Consider the following 26,304-nt stretch of genomic DNA (forward strand, 5'->3'; position numbering starts at 1 on the left):
GTGGAGGGAAGATCTCCAGAAGAGGTGAGGTCAGTGACAGTCCTGGAAACAATGGCTTGATGTTCAGTGGTGGGGTCATGGTCCAGGGGGAAGTAGGAGAAAGTGTCTGAGAGCTGGCGCTCAGCCTCTGCGAGGTAGAGGTCAGTGCGCCAGACAACAACAGCACCACCCTTGTCAGCAGGTTTGATAACAAAGTCAGGGTTGGAACTAGGGGAACAGAGTGCACCAAGTTCAGAAAGAGGCAGATTAGAGTGGGTGAGAGGAGCACAGAAACTCAGGTGGCCACTGTCATGCCAACAGTTCTCAATGAAAAGATCGAGAGCAGGTAAGCGGCTAGAGGGAGGGGTCCAGGTGGAGGGAGAATACTGGAGGCGGGTGAAAGTATCCACGGAACGGGGGGAGAGGACTGCTGTCCCAAGAAGTGAGCACGGAGAGGAAGGCAGCGGAAGACGAGTTCAACATCGTGCCGAGCCCGGAATTCATTGAGATGAGGGAGTAAGGGTATGAAACTGAGTCCTTTGTTAAGTACTGAACGTTCAGTATCAGAAAGGGGAAGGTCAGAGGGAATGGTGAATACACGACAAGGGCTGGGATTAGAAGATGGATGGGGTCAGAGGGACAGGAAGGGGTGGAGGTTCCTGGATGGGCGTTGGTATCAATATGTTTTTGGAGTTTGCCTTCCTTAGCCCCGGAAAGGAAAAGGAAAAGTTTCTTGATAAGGCGTGGTAAAGCGTTAAGGATAATAAGGATGCTCGACTGCTGTGTTGTGTGAGCCTATGTAAGGGGTGAAGACGTGACTTGTGCAGGATGTGTCAAGAGATGAAGATGCCAAAGTGTGTGTGAAAGTCAGTGGTGGTGTCCCTATGCTGGCAGTGAGATCCCTGTGGGCTGTAACCCAGTGAATGCCTGATGGCCTTGTGGGTGTGAGGGTTGAGAGTGAGAAGGTTGACTTATCCTGGCGGAGCAGATGAGGTCGTTCATCTTCTTTCTGCACTGGATGGTGGATCTCCTCTGCACTGTGTTGGTGCTGACCGCCTTGGCAACCTTCTCCCAAGCCATTGTGGTGAGGGTGGTCGTATTCCAGCGCCCATCACAGGGGAAAAGGCCCATCGGTACACAGCTGCCTGGAGGAGCACCGCCAGTGCATTGTCGCTAAACTCTGGAGCTATGGGCTTCTTCCTTCTGGGTGCCATTCTAGCGCTTGCCATGACAGGTCCTGGTCCACAGAGAGTGATTGTGTGCGTGGGTGCAGTTTAATAACGGCGCCTGGAAAAATGGTCCGATGAGGTCAGGGCAGGGAGGGCGAATCTCAGTCCGTGCCGCCATGAGATGCAACATGCTGCACGTTCATGCAAATGTAATGAGCTTAAAAACGAGCAATCTGGTGCGGAAAGCCGCCACGCCAGCCGGTGGGAACTGCGCCGTCTTTCCCACCCACCACCGCACTTAGTCTCTGGGGTGAAAAACTCAGCCCTAAGAAACAGGTGATGAGTCGAATCCCCTCTGAGTTTTGATTTAGCAAAGAATCTTTGCCTGGTGCCTAGCTTCACTGAGGATGGAGTTAAGAGATATTTTGTCTCATTTGAGGAAGTGGCGAAAAAGCTAGGATCGCCACGGGATACATGGACCCTTGTTTTGGTGTGGAGGGCAATGGATGTTTATTTGAGTCTTTCTTAAGACCAACCTTTAAATTATGAGATAGTTCAAATTGCAGTATTTGACACATATGAGCTAGCTCCCAAGGCTTATCAAATAAGGTTGGATGCTACAAAGGCTATGAGTCCTGACAATATTCCAGCTACAGTACTGAGGATTGAGTTCCAGAACTTGCCGCACCTCTAGCCAAGCTGTTACAGTACAGTTACAACAATAGCATCTACTCGGCTATGTGGAAAATTGCCCAGGTGTGCCCTGTACATAAAAAGCAGGACAAATCCAACCCGATCAATTCTGTCCCATCAGTCTACTCTCGATTGTCAGTAAAGTGATGGAAGGGGTCATCGACAGTGTTATCAAGCGGCACTTACTCAGAAATAACCTGCTCACTGACACTCAGTTGGGTCCTGCCAGGTCCACTCAGCTCCTGACCACATTACAGCCAAACATGGACAAAAGAGCTCAACTCAAGAGGTGAGCTGAGAGCGACTGTACTTGACATCAAAGCAGCATTTGACAGTGTGGCATCAAGGAGCCCCAGCAAAACTTGAATAAATGGGAATCGGGAGAAAACTCTCCGCTGGTTGAAGTCATACCTAACACAAAGGAAGGTGGTTGTGGCTGTTGGAGGTCAATCATCTCAGTTCCAGGACATCACTGCAGGAGTTCCTCAGGGTCGTGTCTTAGGCCCAACCATCTTCAGCTGCTTTATCAATGACCTTCCTTCCATCATAAGGTCAGAAATGGGGATGTTTGCTGATGATTGCATAATGTTCACCATTATTCGCGACTCCTCAGATACTGAAGCAGTCCATGTCCATATGCAGCAAGACCTGGACAACATTCAGGCTTCATGTAACATTTGCGCCACATAAGTGCCAGGCAATGACCATCTCTAACAAGAGAGAATCCAACAATCTCCCCTTGACATTCAACGGCATTACCATCGCTGAATCCCCCACTATCAACATTCTGGGGGTTACCATTGACCAGAAACTGAACTGGACTAGCCATATAAATACTGTGGCTACAAGAGCAGATCAGAGGCTAGGAATTCTGCAGCGAGTAACTCATCTCCTAACTCCCCAAAGCCTGCCCACCATCTACAAGGCACAAGTCATGAGTGTGATGGATTGCTCCCCACTTGCCTGGATGAGTGCAGCTCCCACAACACTCAAAAAACTTGACACCATACAGTACAAAGCAACCCACTTGATTAGCACCCCTTCCACAGATTAGATTATACCATTTTCATATGTCAGTTAAGGACAGATTAGGTCATTCCATTTTCATATGTCACATAAAGACAGGTTAGATCATAAAATTTTCATATGTCAAGTAAGGACAGATCAGATTGTTCTATTTTCATATGTCAAGTAAGGACAGGTTAGATCATAGCATTTTCTTATGTCAGGTAAGGACAAATTAGATTGTTCCAAGTTTCATACGTCAGGTAAGGACAGATTAGATTGTTCCAAGTTTCATATATCAGGTAAGGGCAGATTAGATCATTTCATTTTCATATGTCAGGTAAAGACAGATTAGATCATTTCATTTTCATATGTCAGGTAAAGACAAATTCGATCATACCATTTTCATATGTCAAGTAAGGACAGATCAGATTGTTCTATTATATATGTCAGGTAAGGACAGGTTAGATCTTACCATTTTCATATGTCAGGTAAGGACAGGTTAGATTGTTCCAAGTTTCATATGTCAGTTAAGGACAGATTAGATCATTTCATTTTCATATGTCAGGTAAGGATAGATTAGATCATTCAATTTTCTCTCCCAGCCAAAACACAGACTTTGCTGGTATGTGATGAAATGTGAATGTTTGACATGTAGGAGAGGTATGAGAATGTTGCCTGCTTGGTGAATCTTTACTGAATACGACTGATAGCCTCAGAAGCAGGAGAGAAATAAGAAAGAAATCTAAAGATGGAGTTCTCTTATTGCTCATTTCTTGGCAGAGTTTACTGTGAGGTTATGTCATAGAAATTAAAAGGAAAAAAGTCAATTGATTCGAATTACGTTCATTGGTAAGTCTGAGTTGATTCAGCAACCAATCGCACTCCATTGCTGGTCGCACGGAAAATGTCTGCATTTATACATTCTAAAAAAAAGGGACTAGTTGAGCCCATTCCTAGTTGCCCTTTAGAAGGTGGTGATGAGCTGCCTTCTTGAATCGCTGCAGTCCATGTGGTGTAGGTGCACCCACAGTGCTTTTAGGAAGAGAATTCCAGGAGTTTGACCCAGCAACAGTGAAGAACAGTAATATATTTCCAAGTCAGGATGGTATGTGACTTGGAGGGAACTTGCAGGGTTTCCATACATCTGCTGTCCTTGTACTTTGAGGCGGTAAAGGTCGTGGGTTTGGAAGATGCTGTCGAAGGAGTCTTGGTGAGTTTCGGCACTGCATCTTGTAGATGGTAAAAACTACTGAGTTCCCAAGCAGCAAACACTGGTGACAATTACACTAACCACCAGTACATCCATCCTCATCAAGTTTAGGTTCTAGGAATATGTATTAGCTCCTAGTACATATATATATATATATATATATATGTGGTTAAAACAGCTCCCTTTCATCCACTTAGCAGGACCTTTGGGGTCTGTCATTCTGACAAGGGAATTTCAATAAGCTTTGTAAATGCTCGGAAGTGGGAGTTACCATTGACCAGGAACCTAACTGGAGCAGCCATATAGATACTGTGGCTACAAAAGCAGGTCAGAAGCTAGGCCAGCATTAGTTGTCCATCCCCAATTGCCCTTGAGAAGGTGATGAGCCATCAATGTAGAGTTCCAGGATTTTGACTACAGAATTCCCAGCCTCTGACCTGCTCTAGTCGTCACAGTAGCCATATGGCTGCTCCAGTTAAGTTACATTAGCACTATGCCACCGCCTCTCCCTGCAGCCTCTGACTCCCCAAAGTCTGTCCACCTACATCATGTGCATCATCAACAAGACACAAGTCAACAATGGGATGGAATATTCTCCACTTGCCTGGATGAGTGCAGTTCCAACAATGTTCGAGAAGCTCCACACCAACCAGGACAAAGCAGCCCACTTGATTGGCATCCATCCACCAACTTAAACATTCACTCCGCCCAACACTGAAGCACAATGGCAGCAGTGTTTACTATCGACAAGATATACTGCAGAAACTCACCAAGGCTCCTTCGACGGCACCTTCCAAACCCACGACCTCTACCACCTCGAAGAACAAGGGCAGCAGATGTATGGAAACCCTGCAAGTTCCCTCCAAGTCTCATACCATCCTGACTTGGAAATATATTGTTGTTCCTTCACTGTCACTGGGTCAAACTCCTGGAACTCCCTCTCTAACAGCATTGTGGGTGTACCCACACCACATGGACTGCAGAAGTTCAAGAAGGCAGCTCACCACCACCTAAAGGGCAATTAAGACATATAAATGCAGACATTCTCAGTGCGACCTGCACTGGAGTGCGATCTCAACAGTGAGAGTTTGGTGAGCTGAGGGAGTTTTGTGAGCAGGTAAAGGAGGTGCTCCTAACTTTTTCACCCTGTAGGAACTGGTTCTTGCTGTACATAGGGGAAGGAGCTAGCTGTTTGTTGAGTATCTGGTAAGTGGTAAAGGTCTATTATATTCCTAAGGTTTAAAGCAGTACAGGAATTTGTGATAGTTTAATAAATATATAAAATAAAATAAATAATTGAATAAAATAATTAAGTAATTAATTAAAGTACATAAGTAAGGCAGGACAGGTGATGTGTCATGGCTGCAGCATGTGAGAGCTTCTGGATACCAGTGTTATCCAGGGAAAGCACGTCTGCAGTAAATGTCTGCAGCTTGAGGAGCTTCAGCTCAAAGTCACTGAGCTGGAGGCTGAACTGCGGACACTGCGACACAGGGAGGGGGAAAGTTACCTGGACGCTTTGTACCAAGAAAGGTCACACCCTTTAGAATAGGGTCTTCTGATTTGAAAGGTGGTCAGGGACAGGAGGGTGTGACAGCGAGTGAGACAGATGAGGGGACCCAGAGGGAGGGGTGCAGAAGTGTGAGCTCCTGCAATTGTCCAACAGGTTTGAGGTTCTTTCAGCTTGTTTGGATGAGAATGGGGGCTGTAGGGTGGATGAGCTGACTGAACACGGCACTGTGGTACAGGAAGTCATTCAAGTGGGGTGAGCACAAAGGAATGTAGTGGTAGTATGGGACAGTATAGTGAGGGGGATTGACCCTGTTCTCTGTAGCAAGGACCGAGTCCAGACGGTCTTGTTGCCTGCCTGGTGCCAGGGTTCAGGACATTTGTTCAGGGCTAGAGAGGAACTTGCAGTGCAGGGCGAGTATCCAGTATTTTCAATATTTTCTTGTGTTTTGATTTCCACATTCCCATCTAACCCCCATAACCTTTGATTCCTTTGCCTAACAAGAATCTATCTACCTCTGCCTTAAAAATATTCAATGACCCCACCTCCACTACCTTCTGAGGCAGAAAATTCCAAAGTCGCACAATCCTCAGAAAAAAATTCTCATCTCTGTCCTAAAAGGGCGACCCCTCATCTAAGTCATTGATGTAAATTGTAAAAAGTTCAGGCTGCAGTTCAGTCCTCTGTGGGATGCCACTCGTCATATCCTGTCAATCAGAAAAAGACCCATTTATGCTTACTCTCTGCTTTCTGCCAGCCATCCAATCTTCTATCCATGCTAATATGTTACCCTCTACACCATGCACTTTTATTTTCTGTAATAATCTTTGATGTGGCACTTTATCAAATGCCTTCTGGAAATCCAAGTACAGTACATCTACAGGCTCCCCTTTATGCACTGTGCATGTTACTCCTTCAAAAAACTCCAATAAATTGGTTAAATATGATTTTCTTTTCACAAAACCATGTTGACTCGTCCCTATTGCCTTGAGCTCTTCTAAGTGCCCAGCTATAACCTCTTTAATGATTGATTCTAATAACTTCCCCATGTCAGATGTCAAGCTAACTGGCCTATAGTTTCCTGCCTCCCTCCCTTTTTGAATAGAAGGGTTAGATTTGCAACTTTTCAATCTGATGGAACCTTTCCAGAGTCTAGCGAATTGTGGAAAATTAACACCAGCACATCAACTACCTCATTAGCAACTCCTTTTAAGACCCTAGGATGTACTCCACTGGGATACAGAGACTTGCCAGCCCGCAGTGAACCCAAAAGCAAAATATTTGTTTGTTTCTTCTGCCATTTCCTTATTATCAGCTATTAACCCCCACTGTCACTCTCTAGACGACAAACATTCACTTTACTTACTCTTTTCCTTTTTAAGTACCTGTAGAAACTCTTGCTTTCGCTTTTACATTTCTAGCTACCTTCCTCTCATACTCTTAATTTTTTTCTCCTGATTAACCTTCTAGTCATTCTCTGCTGTTCTTTATATTCTGTCTAATCATCTGTCCTGCCACTTATCTTTGTGGAGTTGTATGCTTTTTCCTTAAGTCTGATGCTTTCCTTGACATCTCTAGTTAACCACGGATGGTGGGTCCACCCCTTAGAATTTTTCTTTATAGTAGGAATGTACTTATTCAGAATACTCAGAAATATCTCCTTAAATGTCTTCCACTGCTTCCCTATTGATCTATCTTCTAGCCTAGTTTTCCAGTCGATTCAGCTAGCTCAGCTTTCCTCCCCACATAGTTGCCCTTATTTAAGTTTAAGATACTAGTCTTAGACTCACTCTTCTCCCTTTCAAACTGGATGTAAAATTCAATCATATTGTGGTCGCTGCTACCTAAGGGTGCCTTTACTCTGAGGTCATTAATTAATCCTATCACGTTACACAATACCAAATCTAATATAATCTGCTCTCTGGTTGGTTCCAGAACATGCCGCTCTAAGAAACTATCTCGAAAGCATTCTAAGAACTCCTCATCCAGGTTACTACTGCCAATCTGATTTTTCCAGTTTATGTATAGATTAAAATCACCCATGGTTATTGCCGTCCCTTCATCACAAGCACACAATATTTTCTCTTGAATACTTTGTCCTACACTTTGGCTACTGTTCGGGGGCCTGTAGACCACTCCCACTAATGACTTTTCCTCCTATTCTTCATCTCCACCCAAACCGATTCTACATCCTGATCTTCTGAACCAAGGTCATGTCTAACTAGTGCACCAGTGCCCTCTTTGATTAAGTGTTACCCCTTTACCTAGCTTCCTATTCTTCTTAAATGTCATGTACCTATTAATATTAAGGACCCAATCATTGTCGTCCTGCAGCCACGTCTCCATAATTGCTAGCAGATCATATTTATTTACTTCACTGTGGACCATCAATTCATTTACTTTGTTATGAATGCTACGTGCATTCAGATAGAGAGCTTTCAGTTTTGTCTTTTTGTTACTTTTGTAACATCTAGTCTTAACTGTTCATGTATTCTTAGGTTTTTTCTCTCTGTCCCTTCCTGCCATTCTCTGACTCTCATTTCTCATATTACTATTTTGCTCTCCTGTCTTGACTCTACACTTGAATTCCTGCCTCTACTCAAGCTTGATCCCTCATCCCTCTTGTTTAGTTTAAAGCCCTCTCTACTTTCCTAGTTATGTGATTTGCGAGGACACTCGTCCCAGCAATGTTCAGATGTAAACCGTCCCAACAGTACAGCCCCCACTTTCCCCAGTGCTGTTGCCAGTGCCCAACAAACCAGAACCCACTTCTCCCACACCAGTCTTTGAGCCATGCATTTGTCTCTCTAATCTTATTTGCCCTATGGCAATTTGCGCATGGCTCAGGTAATAACCCAGAGATTATTACCTTTGAGGTTCTGCTCCAACATGGAGGATTCATCTTTCAGCTTCAGGAACTTTCTTTTAATCAACTTTAATGGACCTCTTACTTCAAGACATAGATCAATTCAAATGGACTAAATCCAGCAGATTCATTGGGAGAATCTCTGGGAGCAAATAGTAAGAAATATAATCCTTTGTCCCAATCCTTTGGGTATTCATGGCAATGGGTCCTAATCATGGTTTTGAGAGTCTGATGATATCTCTCTAAAGCTCCGTGTGTCTATGGGTGATAGGTAGACTTCAGTTGTTTGATACCCAAACTGCTGATATGTCCTGGAAAATTTTAGACATGAAGTTAGAATCTTGGTCAGGTTGTATTTCAATTGGTAGACCATAACGAGTGAAAAATTGAGTAAACTTTTCCACTACTACCTTAGCTGCAATTGTCCTTTAAGGAATAGCTTCTGGAAATCAGGTGATCATATCCATGATTGTAAGGATATATTGATGTCCTGCTTTGTTTTGAGTAATGGTCCTACACAATCAACTAATACTCGACTGAATGGTTCTTGAAAAACTGGTATAGGTATTAAAGCTACTGATTTGATTACATGTTGAAGTTTACCTACTACCTGACATGTATGACACGTCTTACAAAATTGCACAACGTCCTTATTAAGTTTTGGCCAGGTAAAATGCCTGTTTATCGATGCTTGGGTTTTCTGTATTCCTGCATGTCCTGCCATAGGGATTTCATGTGCTACTCGCAATATCTCATGATATTTGGGTGGTACCACTATCGGATGAACAACCGTCCATTCCTCATCTGCAGGTCTGTGAGGATGTCTCCACTTCCTCATCAGAACTCCATTTTTAAGGTAATAGCACTCCGGAACTCCTTCAGCCTCAGCGTGAGCTGACTGTGCTAATTTGTTTAACTCTGGATCTGCTTTCTGAAGACCTGCCAAACACTCCCTTTGAATTATCCTCATCCTTAAATAAAGTTTCGGCAACTCTAACATCTGCTCATGGTATTACTTTGACCTCTTGTTATGGACATTGTTTAGCCATTGCTCTGGTCACCACACACAATGGAAAAATACCAAGTGCTTGTTCTTGTAATTGCTCTGTCTCTTTAGCGTCTCTTGGGCTTTCCGTAATTATGGGCGAAGTTATAACCTTCACTTCTGCCAAAACATTCCCCAGGAGTAAATCAACTCCATCCACGGGTAATTTCTTAACCATTCCTCCAACCATCAATCCAGACAACAATTCAGACTCCAATTGCACTTTGTACAATGGAACTGGGATATAATCTCTACTTATCCCACTTACCAATACTTTAGCTTTCATTGAATTCTCTGGAGGGAAAACTAGGTCCTTCTCCAGCAAGAGAGTTTGAGTAGCTCCTGTGTCCCTTAATATAGTTATGGGTTTAGCTGCATCATTTGATGAAAAAGGGGTTATCTTCCCTTTAGACAAAAACCCTTTATGTCTCTCATCTACCTTATTCACTTCACCTGCAATCACAGCAGTGTTTACCTCCAGACCCTTATTTGTAGTTAAAGCTACAATTTGATCCATGGCATTTTCTTTTTGAGTTCCCCATTCGGACTCACTCTAACAAACTCAAATAAGTCCTATGGGCTTCCCTCACGACTTCCAGCATCCTGAACGAATGTGTCCTACTGTATTACAATGGAAACACTTCGGCCTTCGAGTTTCACCTCCACCCTCAGTACCTTTCCCCCTGATCTGGGGAGGAGATCTCAAGGTATTCCCAGCTATCCATTCTTTACCCTGACCACTTGCCTTCCTTTCACTCTCCTACTTTCTATCCTTTTCAAATGTATGGGGGTGATGGAAAAAAGGTTTAGTTTTATGCTCAGCTCATAATCGTCAGCCATTACTGCTGCCCGTCGAGGAGTTGCATCCCTTTGGTCTTCCACATGGGTTCTTATTACAGAAGGTAGGGAGTTTTTAAACTCTTCCAAGGGAATGGTCTATCTGAGAACTTTATAGGTAGTTTCAACTCCTAATGCTCATATCCACCTGTCAAAACAATTTTGCTTAAGCCTTTCAAATTCAATGTAGGCTTGCCCAGGATGTTTCCTTAAATTTTGAAACTTATGTCTATATGCTTCAGGGACTTCATTTGCACTCAAAATGGCTTTTTTCACCACGTTATAATCCCTCGAAAACTCCTCTGACAGTGAAGCATAAATTTCCTGTGCTCTAACTGTCAATTTGCTCTGCATGGGCCATGTCCAGTTTTCTTTCGGCTAGTTCATCTGTTTAGCTATCTTCTCAAATGAAATAAAAGAATGCTTCAACATCCCTTTCCTCAAACTTTGGAAGAGCTTGTACAAATTTAAACATCTACCCACTGAGTTCTGATCTGGAAATAAGTCCTGCCTCACCTCCTGGTGTGTCTTTTTTAACTGCCAGCATTTGAAGCTGGCATTCCCTTTCCTTGTCTTCTATCCTCATCATTTCTAACTCCCTTTCCTATATTCTTTCTCCCTCCTCCCTTTGGAAATCAAGTTTTTGCACTTCCATTTCCGCCTGTTCCCTTTGGAATGCCCTTTCTCGTTCCTTTTCTTTTTCTGCTGCCTCTAGTTCCAATTTTTAATTTGCAACTGAATTTGAGCCCATTCCAATGAACCACCTCTTGGAGAACTCAGTCTCTCAGGTATTCCTTCCAATTTCGAATGCTGTGCCATCTCTTCGATGATCTCTGCCTTCCTAGCTTTGGCTGGCAATTCTTCTCTTAATTTACTTGCCAATTCGATTAACCTGGCTTTTGGGATCCTTTGTAAAATTGTCAGGGACACCTCTTCAACTTGCAGAAAAGCTTTAGCAGTTTCCAGTGCCACCTTATTTTTGATAGTATAAACCTGGTGTTTCTTTTTAGCTTTTATTACTTACTAAATCGACACCCAAATCGTCGTTGTGTTTTGTTCCAAAATATCCTGGATTCGAGCCCCCAAACTTTGTCAAAATTCACTGGAGATAGTGCGTTGTAATATCAAGCTCCACTGTTCCCCAGGCTGTGACACATGTGAAAAGTTTGACCAAACCGCCAGGTTGCCCCAATTCTACCTGTTTAATTTAGGTTAACAGAATATGAGCACCAGGTTTGTAAACTTAATAAGTTTATTGGACAAATTGCCTTTAACTAGTGGCAGGAGAAAGAAATATGAAGTGCTAATTTCTAACTTTATAACCTAAACTCTACCCCTTCTTAAACTCCTATAAACAAACACAGACACACGCATAAGACACACAAAACATGGATTTTAAGGGCGAGATAAAACAGTTCAATTGCATCACTTCGGAGTACAGCATTAGATGGGTCGATTTTGATTGACGTCTTCTAAATTCCTTGCAGTTTGTTGTTGATGACACAAGGTGGTTTCCCAGCACTTTCAGTCTGTGGTCCATTGTTGAAAAACTTGCTTTTCAATGTCTCTACTGGTCCCATTTGCCTCTTGACAGAGGTTTTCAGAAAAAGCAGGTTACAGAGATGTGAGGAATAGCCAGCTAGCTACTATGGCAGAACTGCTGGAATCTTACAGACACAGGAGAGAGAGGTTTTAGGTCTTCCCTCTTTGCAGGCTAGGAGCTGTACTGTCTGCACTGTTACCACACAAAACCCTGGTCAACTGGTCAGGAGCCAATTAAAATGCTGTAGTCAGGTAGTTGCCCTTAGTCCAGGACTCCTTTCTGGCACCATGCTGTTCTTTTATGGCACACTCTGTTCCAAGATACCAACATTGTAGATATTCCTCATCCTGATCATGTAAACATGTCTTTCAATATGGTAGTTTTTAAAGCCACAGTCCAATTTTAAAGCCACAGTCCAAGAAAAATAAAAAGAGGTTTTTTACACCTATCAAACCCCTTCATCATCTTGTACATTTAATGAGATTACTTCGTATTTTTCTAAACTTCAGAGAATATAGATCCAATTTACTGAGCCTCTGGTCACGACAACTCCCTCACCCAGGGACCAATCTAGTGAACAGTCACTGTTCAGCCTCCAATGTAAATGTTGAGACCAAAACTACACAACAGTATTCCAGGTATGGTCTCATCAAAACCTGTACAATTATAGTTTGGTCCTGTACTCCAATCCATTTGGAATAAAAGCCCATATGAACTTTATAAAGGTTCAGCATAACTTCCCTGCTTTTGTACTCAATGGCCAAGATTTTATGGCCCTGCCATGGTGTCTCTCTCCCCGGCGAGCCATTTAAATCTTCATTCAGTTCGGTGGGACTGTAACATCCTGCCAGGCGGGAGGGGCCATAAAATCCTGGCCAATGCCTCTATTTATGAAGCCCCAGATCCCATATGCTTTGCTAACCACTCTCTCACTACATCTTGCCACCTTTATACATCTAAGCACACAAACCCCAGGTCCCTCTATTCTGCACACTCTTTAGGATTGTGCCATTAAGTCTATATCGCCTCCCTCTATTCCTTCTGCCAAAATACATCACCCCACACTTTTCTGCATTAAATTCCATCTGCCACCTGTCTGACAACTCTGCTAGTCTATTGCAGGCAACTGGTATCCTTCTCATTGTTTACCATTCTTCCAAGTTTCATATCATTGGCAAATTTTGAAATTTTATTATGTATTCCAAGGTCCATGTCATTCATATATAAAAAAAAGCAGTGGTCCCACACTGACCATTGGGGAACATCACTGTCAACCATCCTCCAGTCTGAAAAACAACCATCCACCATGACTCACTGCTTTCTGTCCTTAAGCCAATTTTTAAAATTCAATCGACACAAACCCTTCTGTTTCATAAGCCTCAATTTTGTTAACCAGACTTTTGTGGTACCCTGTCAAATGCTTTCTTACATATCCACTGCATTCCCTTCATCATCCTTTTGTTACTACATTAAAAAATTCAATTAGATTAATCAAGCATTCCCTACATGTTTCCCACCTTTTAAAAAAATTCTGTTTTATTCTTACGATCAAAGTGAGCAAATTCACACTTCCCAACATTATACACCATTTACCATCTTGTTGCCCACTCACTAAACCTGTCTATATCTCGTTGTAGCCTCTCTGTGTCTTCATCACAACTTACCTTCCCACCTACCTTTGTATTGTCAGCAAACTTAGATACAATACTCTCTGTCTCTTCATCTAAGCCATTAATATAGATTGTAAATAGCTGAGACCCCAACACTTATCCTTGCAGCACTTTACTCATCACAGCCTGCCAACATGAAAATGCTCTATTTATCCCTCCTCTCAGCTTCCCGTCCATTAACAAACCCTCTAACTGTGCTAAATTTTACCCCTAACTTCACAAACCCTTATCTTGCCTATTAACCTTCGATGTGGCACCTTATTTATGCTTTTTGGAAATCCAGATATACATCATCTACTGGTTCCCTTTTATTTACCCTACTAGTTACATCTTCAAAAAAGCTCACATCAATTTGTCAAAAATGGTTTCCCTTTTGAAAAACCATGTTGACTTGCTCTAATCAGACTCTGCTTTTCTAAGTGTACTGTTAAGATTTCCTTAATAATGGATTCCAACATTTTCCCGACAACTGATGTCAAGCTACATGGCCTATAGTTCACTATTTTCTCTCTCTCTCTCCTTTCATGAAAAGTGGTGTTACATTTGTTAACTTCCAATCTGCTAGGACCTTTCCAGAATCAAGGGAATTTTGGAAAATCATAGCCAGCATAACCACTATCTCTGTACCTATCTCTTTTAGAACGCTACGGTGTAGACCATCAGGTCCTTGTCATTCATCGTATTTCACCCCCTTAAATTTCTCCAGTAATTTTTCTCTGCTGATATTAATTATTTGAATTTCTTCACTTTAATAGATTTTTTAAAATTATTTTTAGGGAACATTGTGTTATTCTGTAGTAAGCTCGGCTGGGAGAAGATGCAGTTTGAATCAGCCATCCAGTCAAGCCAGACAAGTCTTGGGCAGCAAAAAGCAGTCTTGCTTTGAAGTCTTGGATTTTCACAGCAGAGTTGAAGAGAGTTCAACAGGTCATGTGGTATTGCCTTTTGTAGAGCTACGGCAGTTTGCCTTGGGTAATATTACTGGATTTTTTATAGTTAGACATCTATAAGAGAGTGTTGTCTGGAAGGTGTTTACTTGTGGGTCTGACCAAGTAGGGAGTCTTTTGGGGGAATATTTTGTAAGACTAATTTTAACTGTGTAGCTGTAATCTTATGTGCTTAAGTTTTCTTTCCTTCTTATTGATAGGGCTTTAAGGCCAGGATTTTCGGTTCAGCGAGCGAGGGTGGGGCCCGCTCGCTAAGGCGAAAAATGACGCGGGATGACGTCAGGCGTGCGCCCCGATGTCACCATGTGTCATTTAGATTTTCAGTTCGGTGGCACGTCCGCCGAACTGTCAACGGCCTGTTAAGGCCTGTTAAAAACTAATTGAACTAATAAAATGGGCTAAAACAAAAACAAAAAAACCTCCCTGTCACTCGCCATTTTAACACTCCACCCTGCTCTCTTGCCCACATGTCTGTCCTTGGCTTGCTGCATTGTTCCAGTGAAGCTCAACGCAAACTGGAGGAACAGCACCTCATCTTCCGACTAGGCACTTTACAGCCTTCCGGGCTGAATATTGAATTCAACAACTTTAGATCTTAAACTCCCTCCCCCCATCCCCACCCCGTTTCTTCCCCCTCCCTTTTGTTTTTTTCAATAATTTATATAGATTTTTCTTTTCCCACCTATTTCCATTATTTTAAAATCTACAACTAATGCCTTGTCAGTCTTTCCACCCCACCCCCACTAGAGCTGTACCTTGAGTGTCCTGCCATCCATTCTTAATTAGCACATTTTCTTAGATAATATCACCATCTTCAACACCTCTTTGATCCTTTTGTCTGACATCTTTTGATTATCTGCTCCTATCACTGCTTGCTTGTCCCTACAACCACCTCCCCCCTCAACTTCTCCCCCCCACTCCACCCACCACCTTAAACCAGCTTATATTTCACCCCTCTCCTAACTATACTCAGTTCTGCTGAAGGGTCATGAGGACTCGAAACGTCAACTCTTTCCTTCTCCGCCGATGCTGCCAGACCTGCTGAGTTTTTCTGTTTTTGTTTTGGATTTCCAGCATCCGCAGTTGTTTTTTGTTTTTATCTCTGTGTTTAATTGACTGCCACTCCTCTTCAAGAAATGCCTACCTTGAAGAAGTATTGCTCTGTTCTCCGACAGGATTTCCGCCTGTCTCTTCTGCCTTGTTCACCTTCATTGCTTTCCATTTCTCTCCTGGTGTTTGGTAAGGCGTTAACTAAAACACGCTTTCACAGCCATATTTCCTTCCTCAGTGACTGTCTCCGTCTCCGACTCACCCCACGTGGATTTCAACTGAAATTCCATCCCTCTTGTTTCGAACCCACCCAGGATTACAGGTATCTCCGGGACATAAAATGTTTCTCGGACTGCTGTTCCCGTCGCACTCTGAGATCCACACTCAGTGCCACGCGCCGCCATATGAACACACTCAACCTCTCCCTTCAGCAGCACCGCCGCACCCTTTTTCAAAGCTGCGCGTGCCCCCAGTTTCATTTTATTCTTCGTCTCATCCGACGCCTCAACAACAAGAAACTTTTTCTCTTTCTCTCAAGTGCTAAGGAACGCAAGCTCCAACAACTCATCGACACCAACACCCATCTGGGACCCTCCACCCCTGCTTGTCCCCACCCCATCTTCCAATCCCAGCCCCAGCCGCGTATTCACTATACCCCCTGACCTTCCCCTCTCCGATGCTGAACGTTCAGTGCTCAGCAAAGGACTTAGTTTCATACCCTTACGCCCTCATCTCAATGAATTTCGGGCTCGGCAGGATGCTGAACTCTTCTTCCGTCGTCTTCATCTCCGTGCTCACTTCTTTGGGCAGGAGTCCTCTCCCCGTTCAACGGATCCTTTCACCCACCTCCAATATTCTCCCTCCACCTGGACCCCTCCCTCTGGATTCTTACCTTCTCTTGATCTTTTCATTGAGAACTGTCGGCGTGACATTAGTCGTCTCAATTTCTCTGCTCCTCTCACCCATTCTAATCTGTCTCTCTCTGAACTTGCTGCACTCCGTTCTCTCAGGTCCAACCCCAACATTGTCATCAAACCCGCTGACAAGGGTGGTGCTGTTGTTGTCTGACACACTGACCTCTACCTCGCGGAGGTTGAGCGTCAACTCGCAGACACTTCCTCCTACCTCTCCCTGGACCATGACCCCACCACGGAACATCAAGCCATTGTTTCCAGGACTGTCACTGACCTCATCTCCTCTGGAGATCTTCCTCCCACAGCTTCCAACCTGATAGTCGCCCAACCTCGGACGGCCCGCTTCTACCTCCTACCCAAAATCCACAAACAGAACTGTCCTGGCCGACCGATCGTGTCAGTCTGTTCCTGCCCCACGGAACTCATTTCTCGTTATCCTGACTCCCTTCTCTCTCCCCTTGTCCAGTCCCTTCCCACCTACATCCGTGATTCCTCTGACACCTTACGTCACATCAACAATTTCCAGTTCCCTGGTCCCAACCGCTTCCTCTTCACCATGGACGTCCAATCCCTCTACACCTCCATCCCCCCACCAGGATGGTCTGAGGCCCCTTAGCTTCTTCCTTGAACAGAGGCACGAACAATCCCCATCCACCACTACTCTCCTCCGTCTAGCTGAACTTGTTCTCACACTGAACAATTTTTCCTTTAACTCCTCTCACTTCCTCCAAATAAAAGGTGTGGCTATGGGTACCCGCATGGGCCCCAGCTACGCCTGTCTCTTTATGGGGTATGTGGAACATTCCTTGTTCCAGTCCTAGTCTGGCCCCCTCCCACAACTCTTTCTCTGGTACATCGATGATTACTTCGGTGCGGCTTCATGTTCTCGTCGGAACCTGGAAAAATTTATTAATTTTGCTTCCAATCTCCACCCTTCCATCATTTTCACATGGTTCATCTCTGACACTTCCCTTCCCTTCCTTGACCTCTCTGTCTCAATTTCTGATGATAAACTGTCCACCAATATCCATTACAAGCCTACCGACTCCCACAGCTACCTCGACTACAGCTCCTCACACCCCGCTTCCTGTAAGAACTCCATCCCATTCTCTCAGTTCCTTCACCTCCGTTGCATCTGTTCTGATGACGCTACCTTCAAAAACAGTTCCTCTGACCTGTCCTCCTTCTTCCTTAACCGAGGTTTTCCACCCACGGTCGTTGACAGGGCCCTCAACCGTGTCCGGCCCATCTCCCGCGCATCCGCCCTCACGCCTTCTCCTCCCTCCCAGAAACATGATAGGGTCCCCCTTGTCCTCACTTACCACCCCACCAGCCTCCGCATTCAAAGGATCATCCTCCGCCATTTCCGCCAACTCCAGCATGATGCCACCACCAAACACATCTTCCCTTCACCCCCCCGGCGGCATTCCGTAGGGATCGTTCCCTCCGGGACACCCTGGTCCACTCCTCCATCACCCCCTACTCCTCAACCCCCACCTATGGCACCTCCCCATGCCCACGCAGAAGATGCAACACCTGCCCCTTCACTTCCTCTCTCCTCACCGTCCAAGGGCCCAAACACTCCTTTCAAGTGAAGCAGCATTTCACTTGCATTTCCCCTAACTTAGTCTACTGCATTCGTTGCTCCCAATGCGGTCTCCTCTACATTGGAGAGACCAAACGCAAACTGGGCGACCGCTTTGCAGAACACCTGCGGTCTGTCCGCAAGAAAGACCCAAACCTCCCTGTCGCTTGCCATTTTAACACTCCACCCTGCTCTCTTGCCCACATGTCTGTCCTTGGCTTACTGCATTGTTCCAGTGAAGCTCAACGCAAACTGGAGGAACAGCACCTCATCTTCTGACTAGGCACTTTACAGCCTTCCGGGCTGAATATTGAATTCAACAACTTTAGATCTTAAACTCCCTCCCCCCATCCCCACCCCGTTTCTTCCCCCTCCCTTTTGTTTTTTTCAATAATTTATATAGATTTTTCTTTTCCCACCTATTTCCATTATTTTTAAATCTACAACTAATATCTTGTCAGTCTTTCCACCCCACCCCTACTAGAGCTGTACCTTGAGTGTCCTGCCATCCATTCTTAATTAGCACTTTTCTTAGATAATATCACCATCTTCAACACCTCTTTGATCCTTTTGTCTGTGACATCTTTTGATTATCTGCTCCTATCACTGCTTGCTTGTCCCTACAACCACCCCCCCCTCAACCCCACCTTAAACCAGCTTATATTTCACCCCTCTCCTAACTATACTCAGTTCTGCTGAAGGGTCATGAGGACTCGAAACTTCGACTCTTTTCTTCTCCGCCGATGCTGCCAGACCTGCTGAGTTTTTCCAGGTATTTTGTTTTTGTAATAAAATAGGCTGCCCGTCCAACCTTGGCGGGCAGGGAAAGAGCCCAGGTGGCCTTCGCATTTTTCATGGAACCTCATCCATGGGAGGGATGACGTTTCATGAAGTGTTTAAAAATTGAATACAAAATTTTTTAAAAATTCATTGACATGTCCCAGCTCATGTGACACTGTCACATGAGGGGACATGTTTTAAAAGATTTTAATTTCTTTATTTAGGTGTTTAAAACTTAAAACTAATCTCCCTGAGGCACCTCTGTGCCTCAGGGAGATTTCTGCGCTCTTTTGCGCACATGCGCAAAACAGCACAGGCCCCGACTCAGGGAATTCCTCCCCCTCTGCCCTTGCCCGCACAGCGCTTTCAGGTACGTGACACGCTGGGCGAGCCTTAATTCTCCCGCCCACGTAAAATGGTGGCACAGACCCGATTGGGGGCACCGATCAGGCTCGTGCCTGCCCCCACACAACCCCCCGACAGAGGGAAAATTCTCCCCTGACTTTCAATTTTTAAAATCTCAAAAGTGTGACTAGACTTTTTGTTGCCGAGATCATTACGCTTTCTTCTTATTTTCAGAATACAAAAAAAGGCTATGGCCCGCAGGCCAAGTTTCTCTCTGGGATTTGGTTTACTCAGCATTTAACATCTGCTGTGGTCATAACATTAGCACTGAGTTACCCTCTATTTCTGGTATGGAACTTGTGTCTTCTACAACGAAGACAGGCAAAAATATTTGTTCAATATCTCTGCCATTCCCTTGTTCCCCCTAATAGTTTTCCTGTTTCTGCTTCTAAGGGACCAACATTTAGTTTACTACTCTCTTCCTGTTTATATACTTATAAAAGCTCTTACAGTCTGTTTTTAAATTCCTGATGTAACGGAGTTAAAACCTCACTATATTTTTTATGAAATATATATCTACCATCGTGGCTAATTATAAGATTTTAAAAACTGGACAAAGACTTTAAAATGACTGAAGCCATACAAACATACGAAATAGGAGAAGTAAGCCAGTCGGCCTGTTGAGCTTGCGCTGCCATTCAATAAGGTTATGGCTGATCTCATGTTTCGAATTCCACATTCCCATCTACACCCGATAACCTTTGATTCCCTTGCCTAACAAGAATCTATCTACATTTGCCTTAAAAATATTCAATGGCCCCGCCCACACCGCCTTCTGACGCAGAGAATTCCAAAGTCGCAAAACCTAAATGGGTGACCCCTAATTTTAAAACAGTGTCCCCTAGTTCTGGACTCACCCACAAGAGGAAACATCCTTTCTATGTCTATCTTGTCGAGACCATTCAGGGTCTTATATCCTTCAATCAAGTCACCCCTCACTCTTCTACACTCTAGTGGAAACACGCCCAGTGTTTCCTCATAAGACGACCCACACACTCCAGGTGTCAATCTAGTAAACCTTCTATGAACCACCTCCAATGCATTTATATCCTTCCTTAAATAACCAAAATTGCACACAGTATTCGAGGTGCGGTCTCACCTGTATAACTGAAGCATAACATCAAGGGCTGGGGGGGAACTTAGAGTGGGAGGGGAGTGATCCAGTTGTCATTGCCCACATTGGTACCAACGACATTGATAGAACTAGAAAGAAGGTTCTGCTGAAAGGATTTGAACAGTTAGGAGCTAAATTAAAAAGCAGAACCTCCAAGGTAATCTCAGGATTAATTTCTGAGCCACAGGCAAAGGATAAATAAAGTCAAGGAGTTAAATGCGTGGTTCAAAGATTGGTGCGGGAGGAATGGGTTTCAGTTCATAGGGCACTGGCACCACTACTGGGATAGAAGGGAGTTGTTCCGGTGGGATGGGCTTCATTTGAATCATGCGGGGACCAGTGTCCTAGCGAATCGAATAACTGGGGATGTAGAGAGGGCTTTAAATTAAACAGAGAGGAGATACATAGGTTTACAAAACAATAGGATATGGCAGCATTGCTATTTAGGTAATTATACCCAGAGTGTGACAGGAAAGGACAGAGTATACAAATATAAAAAAAAGCATCAAATAGGGTCAAAGGGGGAAAAAATGATAAAAAAGAAAAATTAATGGCTCTTTGTTTAAATGCACGTAGTATTCAATGCATTCGTAGCAGCAGTGGCACAGCAGCAGCAGCGTGGACCATCTACAAGATGCACTGCAGGAATTCACCAAGGCTCCTTAGACAGCACATTCCAAACCCACGACCACTACCATCTAGAAGGTCAAGGGCAGCAGATAGATGGGAACATCACCACCTGGAAGTTCCCCTTCAAGCCACTCATCACCCTGACTTGGAAATATATCGCCGTTCCTTCATTGTCGCTGGGTCAAAATCCTGGAACTTCATTCCTAACAGCACTGTGGGTGTACCTACACCACATGGACTGCAGCGATTCAAGAAGGCAGCTCACCACCACCTTCTCAAGGGCAACTAGGGATGGGCAATAAATGCTGGCCTAGCCAGTGAAGCCCACATCCCGGGAATGAATAAAAAAACATTTCCAAGTCAGAATAGTGTGTGGCTTGGAGGGAAACTTGCAGATGGTGATGTTCCCATGCATCTGCTGCCTTTGTCCTTCGAGACAAAAATAAAAGCATTGCAAATATTTCTGTTTTGTGGAGATTAAAACCTTTTGCCCGGCAGAAGCTGCTAGACTTACGTTCAACTCCTCCAGCTTGTCGATAGCAGTTTTTGAATCCAGCAACTTGTTTGTTAGCTCTACAATCTCCCAGTCAAGGGTCTTCCTCTCCAGCTCAGCTTTTTTAACCTAGAGGAATGTACAGATGAGAAAAGGTGAGACATGTGCAGTGCTACGAGCTCAGTTTGTTCAGACAAGGTGCAAGGTTGTGACTATGGGAAAATGTTCATGAAAGTGGTGCAGTACAGTGCTCTTTTAAGGCTGGGTGATTCAGAGCAACATAGCAGAAGGGAGAAAGAGGAAGATGGTGAGATAGGAGAATGGGAAACTGGGAGCTAGACGGAGGGAGATGGTGTGATGGGAGAGTGAGAATCTGGGAGATAAGCAGAGGAAGAAAGAGGAAGATGGTGAGATAGGAGAATGAGAAACTGGGAGATAGATGGAGGAAGAAAGAGGAAAATGGCGAGATAGGAGTATGAGAAACTGGGAGATGGAGGAAGAAAGAGGAAAATGGTGAGATAGGAGAGTGAAAAACTATGGGAGATAGACGGAGGAAGAAAATGCCAACACAGGAAAATTGAATGAAGAAAATAAGCAAGCGCTGACAATTGTCGCCCAATCAATCAAATTCTTAGTGCACCAAACTGGGGCTTAGTCCAATACATGAACAGGGTGGGCATTTTAATCTGCAGGTCTGTGTAACTGTTCCACTTCAACTTGTAGGCATGTGCAACTGTACCATTTTAACCTGCAGGCCTGTATGACTGTAACCCTTCAACCTGCAGGCCTGTGTGGCTGTAACCCTTTTCAACCTGCAGCCTGTGTGACTGTTCCACTTTAACCAGCAGGCTTGTGCGACTGTACCACGTTAACCTGCAGGCCTGTGCGACTGTACCATTTTAACCTGCAGGCCTGTGTGACTGTACCACTTCAACCTGCAGGCCTGTGTGACTGTACCACTTCAACCTGCAGGCCTGTGTGACTGTACCACTTCAACCTGCAGGCCTGTGTGACTGTACCACTTCAGCCTGCAGGCCTGTGTGACTGTACCACTTCAGCCTGCAGGTGTGTGCTACTGTACCAAATTTCACAGTGACAGATATGTAGAGTGGTGACTGGCAGATATGCACCTGAGAAGTGTTTACATTAAATATTGTGGAGCTAAGTTAATTGACCAACCAAACACAACTTCAAAGATGAACTGTACACTGCCTAACACCTCCGACTTCCTTCCACAGAAAGAGATACCACTGAGTGCCCCTTTCATGCAGTACTCAGTTTAAAGAATAGCAAGTGGGATTTCTAAGTCACAGGTGCCCCAGCTGGCACAGTGAACCTTGATATCTAGGGCTTGGGTTAGGGGGTGACCAGGAATAGCACAAAGAAAATGATATCAGGCATTGGTTACTGTGGAGTGATGGGAGAAGAGGAGAGAAGGGCAGGGGGAGCGGAGGAGGGAAGAGCTGGGGCGGGGGTGGTGGTGCAGGGGAAGAGAGAGCGAGGGAGGGGATGGCGAGGGTAGGCGGGGAGGGGAGGGCAAGGGAGGGAGGGGGAGGGGAGAGCGAAGGGGTGGGGAGGGGAGAGTGAGAGGGTGTAGAAATGCAGAGCGAGGGGGCAGGGGAATGGAGTGCGAGGGGGCGAAGGATAGAGAGAGAAGGGGCGGGAAAACATAGTATGAGGGGACAGAAGAATTAAGGGCGAAGGATAGGGGGAATGAAGACCGAGGAGGGCAGGGGAATGGAGTGCGAGGAGGGCAGGGGAAGGGAGTGCGAGGAGGGCAGGGGAAGGGAGTGTGAGGAGGGCAGGGGAAGGGAGTGCGAGGAGGGCAGGGGAAGGGAGTGCGAGGAGGGCAGGGGAAGGGAGTGCGAGGAGGGCAGGGGAAGGGAGTGCGAGGAGGGCAGGGGAAGGGAGTGCGAGGAGGGCAGGAGAACGGAGTGCGAGGAGGACAGGGGAAGGGAGTGCGAGGAGGACAGGGGAAGGGAGTGCGAGGAGGGCAGGGGAATGGAGTGCGAGGAGGGCAGGGGAATGGAGTGCGAGGAGGGCAGGGGAATGGAGTGTGAGGAGGAGAGGGGAACGGAGTGCGAGGAGGGCAGAGGAAGGGAGTGCGAGGAGGGCAGGGGAATAGAGTGCGAGGAGGGCAGGGGAAGGGAGTGCGAGGAGGGCAGGGGAATGGCGTGCGAGGAGGGCAGGGGAACGGAGTGCGAGGGAGAAGGGGAATGGAGTGTGAGGTGGTAGGGGCTTGCAGCGTGAGGCGGTAGGGGAATGGAGAGTGAGGAGGGCAGGGGAATGGAGAGCGAGGGGTAGGGACAATGGAGAGCGAGGGGTAGGGACAATGGAGAGCGAGGGGTAGGGACAATGGAGAGCGAGGGGTAGGGACAATGGAGAGCGAGGGGTAGGGACAATGGAGAGCGAGGGGTAGAGACAATGGAGAGCGAGGGGTAGGGACAATGGAGAGCGAGGGGTAGGGACAATGGAGAGCGAGGGGTAGGGACAATGGAGAGCGAGGGGTAGGGACAATGGAGAGCGAGGGGTAGGGACAATGGAGAGCGAGGGGTAGGGACAATGGAGAGCGAGGGGTAGGGACAATGGAGAGCGAGGGGTAGGGACAATGGAGAGCGAGGGGTAGGGACAATGGAGAGCGAGGGGGAGGGGAATGGAGAGCAAGAGGCAGTGGAATGGAGCATGAGGGGCGGGGAATGGAGAGCAAGGAGGCGGGGGAATGGAGAGTGAGGGGGTGGGGGAACAGTTATCAAGGTTGTGGGGGCATTGAGTGCGAGGAGAGGGAGAAGAGAGGGTGGAATAAAGAGGGTGCAGATTTGGGGAGAGTGTTGGGGCAGGAGGAATCGAGACTGAGGTGGCGTGGAGAGGGCAAAGTGATGGGGCAAGGCGGGCAGAGGATGGGTGAGGACAGGAGGGCAGGGTGAGGGGTGAGCGAAGGGGCACGGGAATGGAGATTAGAGTGAGGGAGAGGGGGCAATGGAGGAAGGGAGGAGAAAGGTAATGGGGAAATGTAGAGAGTAAGGGAGAGAGGAAATGAATAGAGTGTGGGAGAGGGGACATGAATAGAATGAGGGAGAGGGGGAATGGGGAAAATGGAGAGAGCGAGGGAGAGGAGGAATGGGAAAATGGAGAAGGTGAGGGAGAGGGGAAGAATGGAAATGGAGGAAGTGAGTGAGGGGGCAGGGAAAATGGAGAGAAGGAGAGGGGGAAAAGGGAAATGGAGAGAGTGAGGGAGATGGAAAAATGGAATTGGAGAGAGTGAGGGAGAGGAGGAAATGGAGAGAGTGAGGGAGAGGGGGAATGGGGAAATGGGGAGAGTGACGCAGAGTGGAAAAGAGCAAATGGAGAGAGTGAGGGAGAGGGGCAGGGAAAATGGAGAGCGGGAGTGGGGGAAAAGGGAAATGGAGAGAATGAGGGAGAGGGGGGAAAGGGAAATGGAAAGAATGAGGGAGAGGGGGGGAAAGGGAAATGGAAAGAATGAGGGAGAGGAGCGGAGAGGGGGAAAGGGAAAAAGGAGAGAGTGAGGGAGAGGAGGGATGGGGAAATGGAGAGACTGAAGGAGAGGGGGAAAGGGGAATGGAGAGAGTGACGCAGAGTTGAGAAGAGGAAATGGAGAGTGAGGGAGAAGGGGAATGGAGACAGTGAGGGAGAGGAGGAATATGGAAATGGAGAGAGTGAGGGAGAGGGGGAATGGGGAAATGGAGAGTGAGGGAGAAGTGGGGAAGGGGAAATGGAGAGAATGAGGGAGGTGGGAAAGGGGAAATGCAGAGAGTGAGGGAGAGGGGAACAGTGAAAATGGAGAGTGAGGGAGAGGGGGAATACAGAGAGTGAGGGAGAGAAGGAGAGGGGAAATGGAGAGAATGACGGAGAGGGGAAAAATTGGAATGGAGACAATGGGGGAGAGTGGAAAAGAGGAAATGGAGAGTGAGGGTAAGGGGGAAATGGGGAGAGTGAGGGAGCGGAGGAATGTGGAAATGGAGAGAGTGGAGGGGGGAAGGACAACTGGAGAGAGTGAGGGAGAAGTGGGAAAAGGGAAATGAGGAGAGTGAGGGTGAGGTGGGAAGGGGAAATGGGGAGAGCGAGGGAGAGGGGGAAAGGGGAAACAGAGAAAGTTAGGGAGGTGGAAAATGGAAATGCCGAGTGAGGGAGGGGGGGAAAAGGGGAAATGCAGAGTGTGGGGGGGGGAAACGGAAATGGAGAAAGTTAGGGACGGAAGAAAATGGAAATGGAGAGAGTAAGGGAGAGGAGGAATGGGGAAATGGAGAGAATGAGGGGGGAAGAGCAAATGAAGAGAGTGAGTGAGAAGTGGGGAAGGGGAAATGGAGAGAGAGAGAGAGAGAGGGAGAGGAGTAATGGAGAGAGTGAGGGAGAGGGGAAAAGGGGAACTAGGGAGAGCGAAGGAGAGGGGGAATTGTGAAATGAAGAGAGTGATGGAGAGAGGGAAAGAGAAATGGAGAGAGTGAGGGAGGGGGTAAATGGGGAAATGGAGGGAGTGAGGGAGGGGGTAAACGGGAAAATGGAGGGAGTGAGGGAGAGGACAAAGGGGAAATGGAGGGAGTGAGGGAGTGGGGGAAAGGGGAAATTGAGAGAGTGAGGGAGAGGGTGAAAGAAATCGTGGAGAGTGAGGGTGATGGTAAAAGTTATGAGCTGAGACGAGGGAGAGAAAGGAGGAAGAACAGGAAAGGTTGGGGGCGGGGGGCTTGACCATGCACTATAATAGAAGTTCTGCACTGGAATAAATTCTTGATGCACAATATCACAAATCTCTTTAGATCAAATTTTTAAAACTTCATTTCCCAATGTTTTGATTCATATTTACGTACAGATATGATTTTTCTGCTTAGCATTGAACAGAC

At 45.9% G+C, this 26,304-nt stretch overlaps 1 protein-coding gene across 3 annotated transcripts in view; it reads right to left on the reverse strand.

Annotated features, from left to right (window-relative positions):
* Nucleotides 1-26,304, reverse strand: part of tjap1 (tight junction associated protein 1 (peripheral)) — a 305,890-nt gene that overhangs the window by 22,210 nt on the left and 257,376 nt on the right. For all 3 annotated transcript variants that reach the window (XM_078542797.1, XM_078542800.1, XM_078542799.1), the window contains one exon: nt 21,470-21,577. In XM_078542797.1, coding sequence (XP_078398923.1) covers nt 21,470-21,577 — 108 coding nt within the window. The remainder of the gene's footprint in view (nt 1-21,469; nt 21,578-26,304) is intronic.

This window comes from Cetorhinus maximus, chromosome 5, assembly GCF_964194155.1.
Source record: "Cetorhinus maximus chromosome 5, sCetMax3.hap1.1, whole genome shotgun sequence".
NCBI classification, from domain to species: domain Eukaryota; kingdom Metazoa; phylum Chordata; class Chondrichthyes; order Lamniformes; family Cetorhinidae; genus Cetorhinus; species Cetorhinus maximus.